Source organism: Tursiops truncatus, chromosome 4 (genome assembly GCF_011762595.2).
Source record: "Tursiops truncatus isolate mTurTru1 chromosome 4, mTurTru1.mat.Y, whole genome shotgun sequence".
Lineage (NCBI taxonomy): Eukaryota > Metazoa > Chordata > Mammalia > Artiodactyla > Delphinidae > Tursiops > Tursiops truncatus.
In genome coordinates, this window is record NC_047037.1 from 131,726,677 (window position 1) to 131,739,570 (window position 12,894).

The window sequence follows — 12,894 nt, forward strand, 5'->3', positions numbered from 1 at the left end:
AGCCAGTTACTCCCATCTCTTCCCAGCCGTGCCTGTGTGCAGTGAAATCTACCCTGATGGAAGTTCTCACACCGGGGAAATTGGCTAAGGCTACAAATCAGGGCTTACTTGTATGTTTGTTTTTTGGAGAGTATTGTACCAACAGTCCTCACTAGAATCTTCTTTTCCCCGATCGTGTGCCATGCTTCACTTCCTCCCTAAATATCATGCCTTCAGAGAATTTTGGTTCCAGTGAGTCTTTGAATTTAGGGTTCATGTTCCTGTCTGCTGTGCAGCTGCTGTGTGACCTTGGGCAGTGGAGGGAAACTTTCTGAGGCACCATAACTCAATTATAAAATGAAGATAAAGCACCCTCTACCTAGGGCTGTTGTAAAGACTAAAATTACAGTGCTGTACGTAAAATGCTTAGCACAGCACCTGTCATGGACTTGAGCTCAGCGATTGGTAGCTATTATTCCAAGAGGCAGATTAAAGTAATTCTTGCTAAAGATGTGAATGACTGAAAGGCAGTGATATACCAATGGCTGGGGGTGCAGGGGGGTGCGGTCTGCCCTGAGTGCAGGCAATAGCAGGGTGCACTGTCTGCTGAGAATTTAAAAACACAACAGAAGAGACCAAGTATCTGTCTGCATGTTAACATTGCCATGCACTGGCAGTCATAAATAATGTCAATAATAACATGTTCCCATCATGGCAGATCACTCCACGTGCCCATCTTTGAAAGGCCGCTGCTGATATGCAGATGTGTCTATGCATTGTTTTTTGTTTGTTCGTTTGTTTTTATAAACTTACTTATTTTTGGCTGCTTTGGGTCTTCGCTGCTGTGCACGCGGGCTTTCTCTAGTTGCGGCGAGCGGGGGCTACTCTTTGTTGCGGTGCGCGGACTTCTCATTGCGGTGGCTTCTCTTGTTGCGGAGCATGGGCTCTAGAGCACAGGCTCAGTAGTTGTGGCACAGGGGCTTAATTGTACCGCGGCATGTGGGATCTTCCCAGATCAGGGCTCGAACCTGTGTCCCCTGTGTTGGCAGGCGGATTCTTAACCACTGCGTTACCTGGGAAGTCCATATGCATTGCTAAAGAGGAATGCATGGCACACAAAGACCTCTACTTAGGCGAGAGAATTTGTTGCTGTTGTCCTTTAAGCAGAGTCGTGGTTCTACCTCTACCCAGGCTCCTGGGTCAACCGTCCGAACCCACAGAGATGTTGGCAACCCGTTTCTGGAAGGCCGCCCACACGCTAACCCAGCTCTAACCCAAATTCTAGTTCTCTAAGAAAAGCAGCAATTGTGTTAATGGTCCCATTGTTTTTAGAACCCAGACATGTCACTCTTAGGTGACAATGAATTAGTACACCCCCAAGGAACCAAAGGACTCAACATCATACAGCGCTAACCTCCAAGCACATAATGTGACGCTCCCAGGCCCCTCCATTCCAGGAGATGATTTGCCCATATTCTGGGGACAGAAATCACTGGAGGCCTTACATGGGAGTGTCCTGTTACTCTGGGTGAGTTTGGCTGGTACCGAGGCTGGAACCTTTCATGTGTCTCAATAAATCAGAGAGATGGGGGCTACTAAATGCATTTCATGACATGCCTTAAAAAAGCTCATCTAATTTTTTTAAATTCTGATAAAAAAAGAAAGAAACCATTCCTGTTGAAAAGTTTCCGGATTACAGAGATAAGGCTTGCTTTCTGTCCTGCGTTCTCCCTTCTCCTTCTTGGCAAGCTCTGCCAATGGAAGGCAGTTCACCAAAAATTCTTAGCATTTTTGGTATTCTTCTAGTTGGAAGGGTACTTGAGCTCTTTTGGTGTGTCTACTAGGCCCTCTGTTCTGCGTCAAAGGCCGTTGCTCACGCTGGACCTTTGAAGTCAGGCAATATTTCGGAGTTGGTGGGATTTAGTGTTTACTCATCAAAAGCACTGGAAAACTCATACCAGTGCGGATATGACTCACCGAAATCGAACCCTCCAATGTCAAGGTCAGACACAGTGTTCTTTTTATTTAGAAAAAGGAAACAAAACTTTTCTTGGCTCTAAGTTTAAACTGTTATATTAAGATTCCAGTGAGTGGGTAAAGGGCCTCCTAGACATTTGCTTAGTCATCACCTGACTTCTCCCTCCTCTGATGGGTCCTCAACTATGTTCACATACTAAAGAGAATGATGAGCATCTGTGAGGATTCTGTGAGCATCTGTAACCTGGTTTCTGCTCTGCACCTTTCATTCATGAATCTTCCCATCATCATGTTTTAAAGAACCATTGCCCAAGTTTTCCAGCGCCAGAGCTGATGGTAATCTTGAGATCCTAAAATGTTTCCTTCAAGCAGTTCAAAAATTTGGCCTCACTGCTACGTCTCTGTTTTCAGGAGAGAGGCATGGGAATTTACAAGTTACCGAAAGGTGGCATTTCTATTAGGAAATTATTCTCTTTCATGTTTTAAGTTTGGGACTTAAGCATCGGCGATTCCAGGATGTGAAGGTCCCACCGGCCACCGTTTCGCTGTTGTTTACTGCTCACGCCTTCTTCTGCAGGGAATTTCAGATTGGTTTGATCACAACCCCGAGTGAGAAAAACATTTTACATTTTGGCCCTACATAACGCACACTCAACTGAAAAACTCTTTTATAAACTACTGTTTATCCTTACTTTGCGTGATGCACTTTGATGTTTTCTGAACTATTCTTTATTTTTTAAAATTTTAATCACAACTCAGCAAATTAATTTCATGACCTATTAATGGGCCTCAAATGACAATTGGAAAACTTTGGTTTCAGGGGATCAGGCTATACCTCCCATCCGGGAAAGAAAAGTGGAACAAAAACATGAATGGGAGAGAGAAGTGAAAGACAGGTTGACTGTGAGGGTGATGGAGGGTGTGGGCTAGTTTTCCTTTCTGTTTCTTCCCGTCCTAGGCAGCCCGTGACACCCTGAGCAGCTCGTGGAATTTAGCTTTCGTTTGCTGTTGACACCAATGCTTGTCTGGCTGAAAGATGTGCCTCAAAGTAGAAAAAACTAGGACTGGGGTGATAGAGTAGGGCTAGCATTTTTTCATGATTTTTCTTATACAAACGTTTGGGTGAGGGAGGGAGAGAACCCCACATGCAAAGAAACGACCACGGTCCCCTCTATGTTTTGCTTTGCTTTTATCTTGCAAGGTGTAAAATAAGTGGGAGGCTAGGAAAAGACATTTATAACATGTAAGAGACCAAAGTTCAAAAGTTAGCATCCAGTATCTATGAATCACTCCTACAAGTGATTTCTAAAGATCTGAAACACAACATGCAAAGGATGTAAAGAGGGGGCTCACGGAAGGGCTGCTTTGAGTAGTAAATTCATTATACATTTAAAGATCCCAGAACAAGGCCTAAGTTCAGAGAAGGTGTAAACATCAGCTATTGTTATTTTTATTTTTTTTTTATTTTTTTATTTTTTTTATTTTATTTTTTTTTTAAAGATTTTTTTTTTCTTTTTAAGATTTTTTTTTGATGTGGACCATTTTTAAAGTCTTTATTAAATTTGTTACAATATTGCTCTGTTTTATGTTTTGGTGTTTTGGCCATGAGGCATGTGGGATCTTAGCTCCCTGACCAGGGATTGAACCCGCACCCCCTGCATTGGAAGGCGAAGTCTTAACCACTGGACCACCAGGGAAGTCCCAGCTATTGTTATTTTTAAAATGTCTTTGTTGAGGTGTAATTTACATAGCAAAACATTCACCCATTTTAACTGTACAATTCAATGATTTTTAGTAGACGTACTGAGTTGTGCAGCCGCAACAGTCCAGCAATAGAATATTTCCATCATCTGAAACTATTTCCTTGTGTCCATTTGCCATTGTCACTTCGTGTCCCCAGCTCTCAGCCTCAGAAGACCCCTAATCTTCATTCTGTCTCTAGAGGTTTGCCTTTTCTGGATAGCTCACAGAACTAGAATCATACGTTAGGCAGTCTATTGTGTCTGCAGTGTTAACTATTATTACTTTAAAAAATCAAATCATTAGTAAAACATTTTAGTCAATTGAATGGTTTTTGGGACACTCTTTTAAAAAAAACCAACGAACTATATCTTCTCCAGGGCGCATGTATAATGTCAACTCTGTATGACGTTGCAAAGGGAAGTGTCACTGTGGTGCACGGAATAAACATAAACTTTTCCTGAATTCTTTGGAACAGACTATAAGCTGGAATCGTCCTCTCCTAGGACCCACGCCAGCACAAGGGCTCGTTGTTCCTGGATCACCAGACTTGGGGCCAACTCTTCACACCTCTTCGAAGAGGGATTCTTTTTTCTTTTCAATATTCTTTTTCATATTCTTTTGCATTCTGGTTTATTACATGAGATTGAATATAGTTCCCTGTGCTCTACAGTAGGACCTTGTTGTTTCAAAGAGCGATCCTTCACAGACACCGTGCCTTGCTTTTTTTCCTTGCCTAGACAAGGACATAATTTACTTTCCTATCATTTCTCTTTCTCTTTGTAAATACACGAACGGAATACTAGAACGTTACGAAGTTGGGTGGTGCTGTTTAGCTGGACTCTCTCCTGAACCTAATCTTCCATCAGGTAATTCCTGGTATTTACCTGTGTGAGTCCCAGTATGGCATTTGAGAAGAGGCTCCCTTCGATTAAGGAACGTGGGACCTCAAGTGGGGAGAGAGAGAAACTCCCTTTATGGCCTGGCCCAGGACCTGGCCCAGGGAGCCCTGCTGTCTTCACCCTGGCATCTCTCCTCCTCCGTTTGGTCCTTAGGGTAATTCCTGGGTCTTTGCACTTGTTGACCCTCTTCCTGCAGAGGATTTTGCAGGGTCAGAGAGCCCATGGCAGGCAGGACCATCCCGACTTTCCCCTTCCTGGGGTGCAGCCCCCCGGGGGATGGGACCTGGCCGGGGCACGGGCAGTGCTTTCTGATTCCTTCTGAGGAAGCTGATGGTGCCACCTGTTTTTGTTTCTGCTTCAGATGAATTAAAAAACAAAACTGTGTGTGAAGACCACGAGCTGAAACTGCACTGCCACGAGTCCAAGTTTCTCAACATCTACTCAGCGACCTATGGCAGGAAGACCCAGGAGAGGGACGTCTGCTCCTCGGAAGCCACGTGGCTCCCCCCCTTTGGTATGTGTCTTTATGTGGCTGTTGTCAGGGTGCTGTCGGAGATTAGGGCTCCGGTCCCTAAGGAAGGAGGCCACGCGCTGGCTGGTACCTGGACTAGAGGGAAAGTCAAGGGCAGGGGGAAACCACCCCCGAGGGTCCTGTCTCCCTCTGCCCCACATTCTGGAATCCGTCTGTTGTTCAGTTAGTCTACACCGAGTATTTACTGAGCACCTGCTGTATGCAGGGCCTGTTGTAAGCATGGGGGAGTCATCAGCGACCAGCACAGAGTCTCCCTGGAGCTGACCTTCCAGCAGTGGATGAGAAAGCAGATAATAAACGAGCTAATGTGTCGCACTTCCGGTGCCCATAAGCATTAAAGGGAAAAGCACATGAGGGAGGGAGGGAGGGAGGGAAGGCCGGAGAGCACGCGGAGGGTGCTGCAGGGAGGCGCAGTGCTGTGGACTGATGGGTGTGCTGAGCAGAGACTCGGAGGGGCAGAGCCTGCAGGTCCTGGGGACGGCGTCCAGGCGGGGAGAAGAGCCCATGCTAAGGCCCTGAAGCTATGTTCAGGGTGGAGAAGAGCTCAGTGAGTCATTCTTAGAAGTCCGCAGTTTGGAGCTAAGATGATGGCCCGACACACCTGAGAGCTCCACCCTTCAAAGTCACCCTCTGTTATTATTAGGGTTCTCCAGAGAAATGGAACCAATAGGAGATAGGTGGATAGATAGATAGATAGATAGATGATAGGTAGATTGATAGATAATTGATAGATAGATAGATGATAGGTAGATTGATAGATAATAGATAGATAGATAGATAGACTGATTTTAAAGAATTGGCTCACACATTTGTGGAGGTTGGCAAGTTTGAAACCTGCAGGGCAGGCTGGCAGTCTGAAAACTCAGGTAAGAGTTGATGTTCAGTCTTGAGTTTGAATTCCACAGGACAGCAGGCTGGAAACCCTGGCAGAAGTTCTATGTTGCGGCCTGGAGAAGAACTCCCTTTTCAGATGACCCCAGTCTTTGCTCTTAAGGCCTTCCATGGATTGGTTGAGGTCCACCCATGTTATGGAGGGTGATCTGCGTTACTCAAAGTCTGCTGATTGACTGTTAGTCATATCTTTTTTTTTAAATTGAAGTATAGTTGATTTACAGTGTTTCAGGTGTACAGCAAAGTGATTCAGTTATACATGTATATATGTGTGTGTGTGTGTATTCTTTTTCAAATTCTTTTCCATTATAGGTTATTACAAGATATTGAAGAGTTCCCTGTGCTATACATTAGGTCTTTGATGTTTGTCTATTTTATATATAGTAGTGTGTATCTGTTAATCGCAAGCTCCTAATTTATCCCTCCCCCCCTTTCCCCTTTAGTAACCATAAGTTTATTTTCTAAGTCTAATGTTAGTCATATCTTAAAAATATCTTCCCAATAACATCTAGACTGGTGTCTGACCAAACCACTGGGCACTGTAGCCTAGGCAAAATGACACATAAATTAACCATCACACGCCCCAATCTGTGGTGGTGAAACGGCCTCAGCTCCACCCGCCGTGTTACCAGAGAGAACAGACCAATTGTGAAACGGCCCAAGAAGTTGCACTTTATTCATCAAACCTGAAATGAGCTCCTTAATGTGTTAAATTGCTGCAATCGATTCCTGGATCACATGTGAAATTAAACATTAATTTAAAAAAGAAGTTTATACATAACTAATATCTTGGAAAAAAAAAAAAAAAAGAAGAATGTAAAGTGACCTAGCTACACAGGCACCAAAAAGCAATTCACAAGGAACACGTGTCACACGTGTCTCCGAGGCCCCTCGCCCAGCGTTCAGGGAAGGTAGAAGGTCGTCTGAAGGACAGCCGAGGCAGACAGCAGAAGCAGGCCGAAGTGGGCATCCAGCCGCTCTTAATTAGCTCCCGTCTTAACAGGCTTGCCTGCCACGTGGGCAGAGAGACCCTCGTGAGGGTGGCTCCTGCTGTCTGTGCGTAGTGCCCGATGCTCCAGCAAGTGACTTGTGAGTTTGGAAACTCCATTCTCCCTCCCATATAACATCTCCCCGTGTTCACAATGTCTCCACCCCCTTTTCCCTTGTTCCTGCTGCTGCGTTAGGTCAAAGGACCATTGCCTGGTCATCGCAGGAGTCCCCCTGTCCTTAGGCATGGCTTTCTCCCCTGGGTGGCCAGAGGTACCGTCTAAAAGGCAAATCTGCCCTCCTGAACATCCTGCAGGGGCTCCCTGTATCATCTGGTTTGCTTAGCTGGACAAGGCACCCTTGGTGATCTGATCTCTTTCGACAGAAAGCGACTCCACTTCTTAATATCAGTGTGGGACATCCCATTTCTCGGGCTCACTGAGTCTAGCTTAGCCATGTGTGTTTTGGGAGACAGCAATAAGTAACATCTATCTTAGGAGTTCTTTTGAGCAGAAGTTGGTCAGCCAGGTAGGTAGATCTGTGTGCAGGCTGAATGACTGACGTTCCGTACGTCACTGCCTTAGGTTCCTGGGAGGTTGGATGGGAGTTGGGTTTACAGGGAAAAGTCATCAGCCAAAGAAAACGTTAGCAGACCCCGTGGTTAAAAGACAGGTTTCCATAGAGAGTTCAGAGAATCCTCAGGTCAGCTGTGAATAAGCCCTGTTGACTCAGGAAAGGTCTGTGAATGGGAGACTGTGCCCCTTGCTTGGCTGTTCAGTTATTAAACCCTGAGCCCTGGCCAAGTCACATGGCAAAAACAGCCTGCCAGGGCTTCCCTGGTGGCGCAGTGGTTGAGAGTCCGCCTGCCGATGCAGGGGACGCGGGTTCGTGCCGCGGTCCGGGAAGATCCCACATGCCGCGGAGCGGCTGGGCCCGTGAGCCATGGCCGCTGAGCCTGCGTGTCCGGAGCCTGTGCTCCGCAGCGGGAGAGGCCACGGCAGTGAGAGGCCCGCGTACCGCAAAAAAATAAATAAATAAGCAGCCTGCCCATCCCTCTCCCCCTTCCCACCCTCCCCTCGCAGTTGCGTGCTTCTGCCCATGGCCCCTTGAGTGCCCGTGAGGGTGAGGGTCAAGCTCTTCCCTGCATTCATGAACCACCACCCAAATGCCAGGGATCCTCCGGCCCTAGGCTCTGCAGTGCGAAGGGGTCCAAGGGAAAGGGAAAGGGTCCTTGCGGGTCCCCCTTCAGCTCACTGTCTCGGGTCCCCCTTCATCTCACCATCTCGTGTGCCCTTCACCTCACTGTCTCGGGTCCCCGTTCATCTTGTCCCACAGCCTTACGTGGACGCCTCTGGTTTCACCTTTCGGGTTAACACTTAAGGGCAGAACCGTGCATGTGTGCAGAAATATGAACCCCTGGCTGCCTGTGCTGGTGAAGTTTCTTGATCTAACTGAATGCTAAGAAATACTCCACTCCTTGGCCCAGGTAAGCTGTACGTAAGGGTTTTAAACTGAATTTGGCGTGTTCGCCCCACAAAAATCATCAGTTTTCCCTCTGATATAAACACACTTTAATATCACCCACTTTAAAAAGCACCCTCTTTTGACCCCCTGTCTCCCATCCACTGCGTCTGCAAGTCCTGTGGGCTCTCCCCGTACCCAGTATCCAGACTGTTTGCTCCCAGCCCACTCAGGGCTTCTCTCACCTGGACCATCTGGGCTGCCTCTTGACTGGTCTCCGGCCTCGCTTCTTGATTCCACACCCTCCCTTAGCCCCTTCTTCACTTAGCAGTCAGAAGGATTTTATTTAAATCAAATCAGATCACATCCCCCCACCCCACTTAAAGCCCTTCACTCTGTCTACTGTAGAATAAACCCAGTCTCCCAGCTGTGGTGCGCCTCTCTCTCTCCTTCCTTCACTACCTCTGGAGCACTCCACACTCCTTCATACCCCAGGGCCTTTGCACATGCTCTTCCTTTGGCCTGGAATCTCACCCCACGTCTTTGCATGGCCAGCTCCGTCTCGTCATTCGGGAATCAACTCAGATGTCATTTCAGAGAGGTTCTCCGAGGCAGCCTGCCAGCACGGCACCTTGTCCCTGTCATCCCACTCGAGCTGTCCCCATTTGATTGTCTTCATAACATGGAAATAGTCACTTATGTGCATATGGTCTCTCTCACCTGGAGAAGGCCAGCACTGCAGAGGATATGTCTCTTTTTTCCTGTGGAATTCCCAGCAAGCAGAGCAGAGCCTGGCACAGAGCAGGTGCCCGTGTGAATCTCGAGCCCTGTGAATGAGTCAGAGCCCCCCTTCCTAAGTGAGGCACCCACACTGGCCTCCGGCGGGTGGATGGTTGCCGGCCTGGAATGTGGGCCTGGTGTTGTCACAGCTTCCAACCTCTCATGAGATGCTGGGAATCTGAATTTTTTTTTTAATGTGAAATTTTCCAACTTTTAAAACACCGTGCGAGCCAAACAAAACATGCCTACGGGCCACATCCGGTCCATGGGCCACCGGTGTGTGATCTCTGCTCTCAGTTCTAAGTTATTACTGCAGCTGGGCCTCAGCGCTTCGAAGAAGGAGAAAGGGCTATTTATTTTTAACCCCGGAACCTGGGATGAACTTGGGAGGATGGTTGCCTAAAGGCCAAGTGGTCGGGTCTCACCTTGGGCCTCTGAAAGGGGATGTGTGTGCTTTTCCTCTTGCATATAAGCTACAGTCTGGTGCAGCCCCACAAGCTCAGGGTCTGGGTACCCAGGGCAGCCCCGCATACTCGGTCAGAAAGCAGGGCGGAGCGGGGCGTCAGCACGCAGATACCCAGCGAGAGCGTTTCCACTTCTTCTAAAAGATAATTGTCGTGATGATTGCTGCTCTGCACAAGCACCGTCGTTGTATTGAACAGAAATAAGAGAAAGATTCAGCCACAGATTTTTCCCATCAAATGAAAAGATTTTTCTTTTCAGGATCTCTTCCAAGTCCTGGTGTATGATGAGCAGAGAACAACTTTTACATAATGGCAATTCTGAAGTAGATACATTTGAATTCTGCTTTGAAATTTCACTTTATGTCACGGGTGGTTTTCCGCATGACCAGTGAATTCCTGACAAAGTCAATCACTCTCTTGTTAAAGGGATACAATATATACTTTACTTACCCATTCCCTGGTGGCTGTTTCATTGCTTTTTTTTTTAATTAATTTATTTATTTTTTGGCTGCATTGGGTCTTCGTTGCTACGCGAGGGCTTTCTCTAGTTGCGGAGAACAGGGGCTACTCTTCATTGGGGTGTGAGGGCTTCTCGTTGCGGTGGCTTCTCTTGTTGCGGAGCACGGGCTCTAGAGCGCAGGCTCAGTAGTTGTGGCGCTCGGGCTTAGTTGCTCCGCGGCATGTGGGATCTTCCCTGACCAGGGCTCGAACCCGTGTCCCCTGCATTGGCAGGCAGACTCTTAACCACTGCACCACCAGGGAAGTCCCTATTTCATTGTTTCTGATTTTTAAATATCATAAACAATGTGTAAGGAACCTGTGCTTGTAGCTTTTTCTTTCCTCTGGTTTATTTCCTTGGGATAAATTCCCAGAAGTTTTATTCCAAAGGAGGGCATGGGCATGTTTACAGTTCTTCCCATGTACCACCAGAGGTCTTTCCGAAACCTTTTCGTACCAGTTTATGTGCATAAGCAGCGACGTAGAACTGTGGGTTTCCCTGCAATTTTTTGCAGCATTCTGTATGATTTTTCTTCATGTTTCCAAGTTAATAGGTATATAGTGGCCTTTCTGTATATTTTTTATTTGCTTTTCTTTGTTTATGAATGACCTTGAACTTTTCCCCTTGTGTTTGTGGTTATTGTATTTGTGCTTTGCACACACTGTATCTCTAGCCTTTGTCCTTTTGTGGTTGTTGAGATCTTTATTTTTTCCATTAATTTTTATGAGCTCAAGACAGAGTAAAGATATGAACCCTTTATACATTTTTTTCTGCTGGAAGTTTCCCATGCCACGGTATATATTTTTCTGAACTAGTAGTCCGGGTTTGCTATATAGGGCTGGTTGCGTCTGTGTACTTCATACGTAGGATAAGTTCAAAGGGAATGGGTTGAGTGGTGGTGGAGAGGGGGACGCCCCTGGTGGGAGTCGGGCAGGTACATGTGGTCCCCAAATCATGGTGTGACGGCATCACGTTCCCACAAGCATCCTCAGGGCTGCCCAAGGCCTGGCCGTCAGTACCTCCCATAGCGGGACCCAAGCTTCTGCTGGACATCCCCAAGGATATGAGGGGACTCATGCTGTCCTCGGCAAGCCCTCCGGGTCTGGGCTGGGAGGAGGGCGGACAGAGTCTCCATGCTCTATGGGTGATACTCTAAGCTGGTCCCATCTGGAATGTATCAGGGCAGGCGCAGCCATGGTGAGGCGCTGGTCACACACCACACCCTGGCCTTGAACAGGGCTTCCCAGTCTTCCCACGTCATCACACACAGAAAATTATATTTGCATGGCACAGAGGGGTAAAGGGAGGCACTGCCCATACCCCAAATCAGGAGTCCAAGGGAAGCCTGGAGGCCTGAGGAGATGCATTCAGTGTACCTGTGTGCATTCGCTGGTTTTGTTTTTTTTATAATTTATTTATTTTTGGCTGCGTTGGGTCTTCGTTGCTGCATGCAGGCTTTCTCTAGTTGTGGCCAGTGGGGGGCTACTCTTCGTTGCAGTGCATGTGCTTCTTATTGTGGTGGCTTCTCTTGTTGTGGAGCATGGGCTCTAGGTGCACAGGCTTCAGTAGTTGTGGCACGTGGGCTCAGTAGTTGTGGCTCGCGGGCTCTAGAGCACAGGCTCAGTAGTTGTGGCGCACGGGCTTAGTTGCTCCGCGGCATGTGGGATCGTCCCGGACCAAGGCTCGAACCCGTGTCCCCTGCATTGGCAGGTGGATTCTTATCCACTGCGCCACCAGGGAAGTCCCTGCATTCACTGTTGAAGTTGGGAAGCTCTGCCTTGAAGATGCGCTTGGCTCAGGACGCAAAGGTTACTGATGCTGGGCTTCTCTTCAAGGCCCTTGGACTTTAACCATCTCCTCAAGGTCCTCCCAACTATGCCCACTTCCCAGTCCCAAAGCTACTTCTGTAGTTTTAGGATTTTCTTTCCCCAGCAATGTGTATTTGTTTTCTTTTTTTTTAATTTTTTTAAATTGAAGTATAGTTGATTTACAATGTTGTGCCAGTCTCTGCTGTACAGCAAAGTGACTCAGTTATACACATGTAGACATTCTTTTTTATATATTTTTTTTTTTTTGCGGTACGCAGGCCTCTCACTGTTGTGGCCTCTCCCGTTGCGGAGCACAGACTCCGGACGCGCAGGCTCAGTGGCCGTGGCTCACGGGCCCAGCCGCTCCGCAGCATGTGGGATCTTCCCTGACCGGGGCACGAACCCATGTCCCCTGCATCGGCAGGCGGACTCTCAACCACTGCGCCACCAGGGAAACCCCTCTTTTTTATATTCTTTTCCATTATGGTTTATCACAGAATATACTTCTGTGATAGGACCTTGTTGTTTACCCATTCTAAATGTAATAGTTTGCATCTACTGTATTTGTTTTCTATTGCAGAGTAATGAAATATTCCCAAATTTAATGGCTTAAAACAAAAATGAACATTTATTACCACACCGTTTCTGTGGGGCAGGGATTCTGGGGTACCCTAGTTGGGAAGTTCTTGCTTAAGGCCTCATGGTGTCTCATGGTTGCAGCTGGCATGTCGGCTCGGGCTGCAGTCATCTGAGGGCTGGACTTCCAAGGTGACTCACTCATATGGCGGGCAAGTTGGTGCAGGTTGTTGGTGGGAGACCTTGGTTCTCCCCACATAGGTCTCGAGCGTCCTTGAGACATGACAGCTGGCTTCTC

General features: G+C 47.3%; 1 protein-coding gene across 6 annotated transcripts in view; it reads left to right on the plus strand.

Annotated features, from left to right (window-relative positions):
- Nucleotides 1-12,894, plus strand: part of EVA1C (eva-1 homolog C) — an 84,057-nt gene that overhangs the window by 42,708 nt on the left and 28,455 nt on the right. For 5 of the 6 annotated variants that reach the window (XM_019923200.3, XM_019923203.3, XM_033856018.2 and 2 more), the window contains one exon: nt 4,960-5,112. In XM_019923200.3, the coding sequence (XP_019778759.1) occupies nt 4,960-5,112 (153 nt within the window). The remainder of the gene's footprint in view (nt 1-4,959; nt 5,113-12,894) is intronic. The other variant, XM_019923201.3, reaches the window with a different exon arrangement.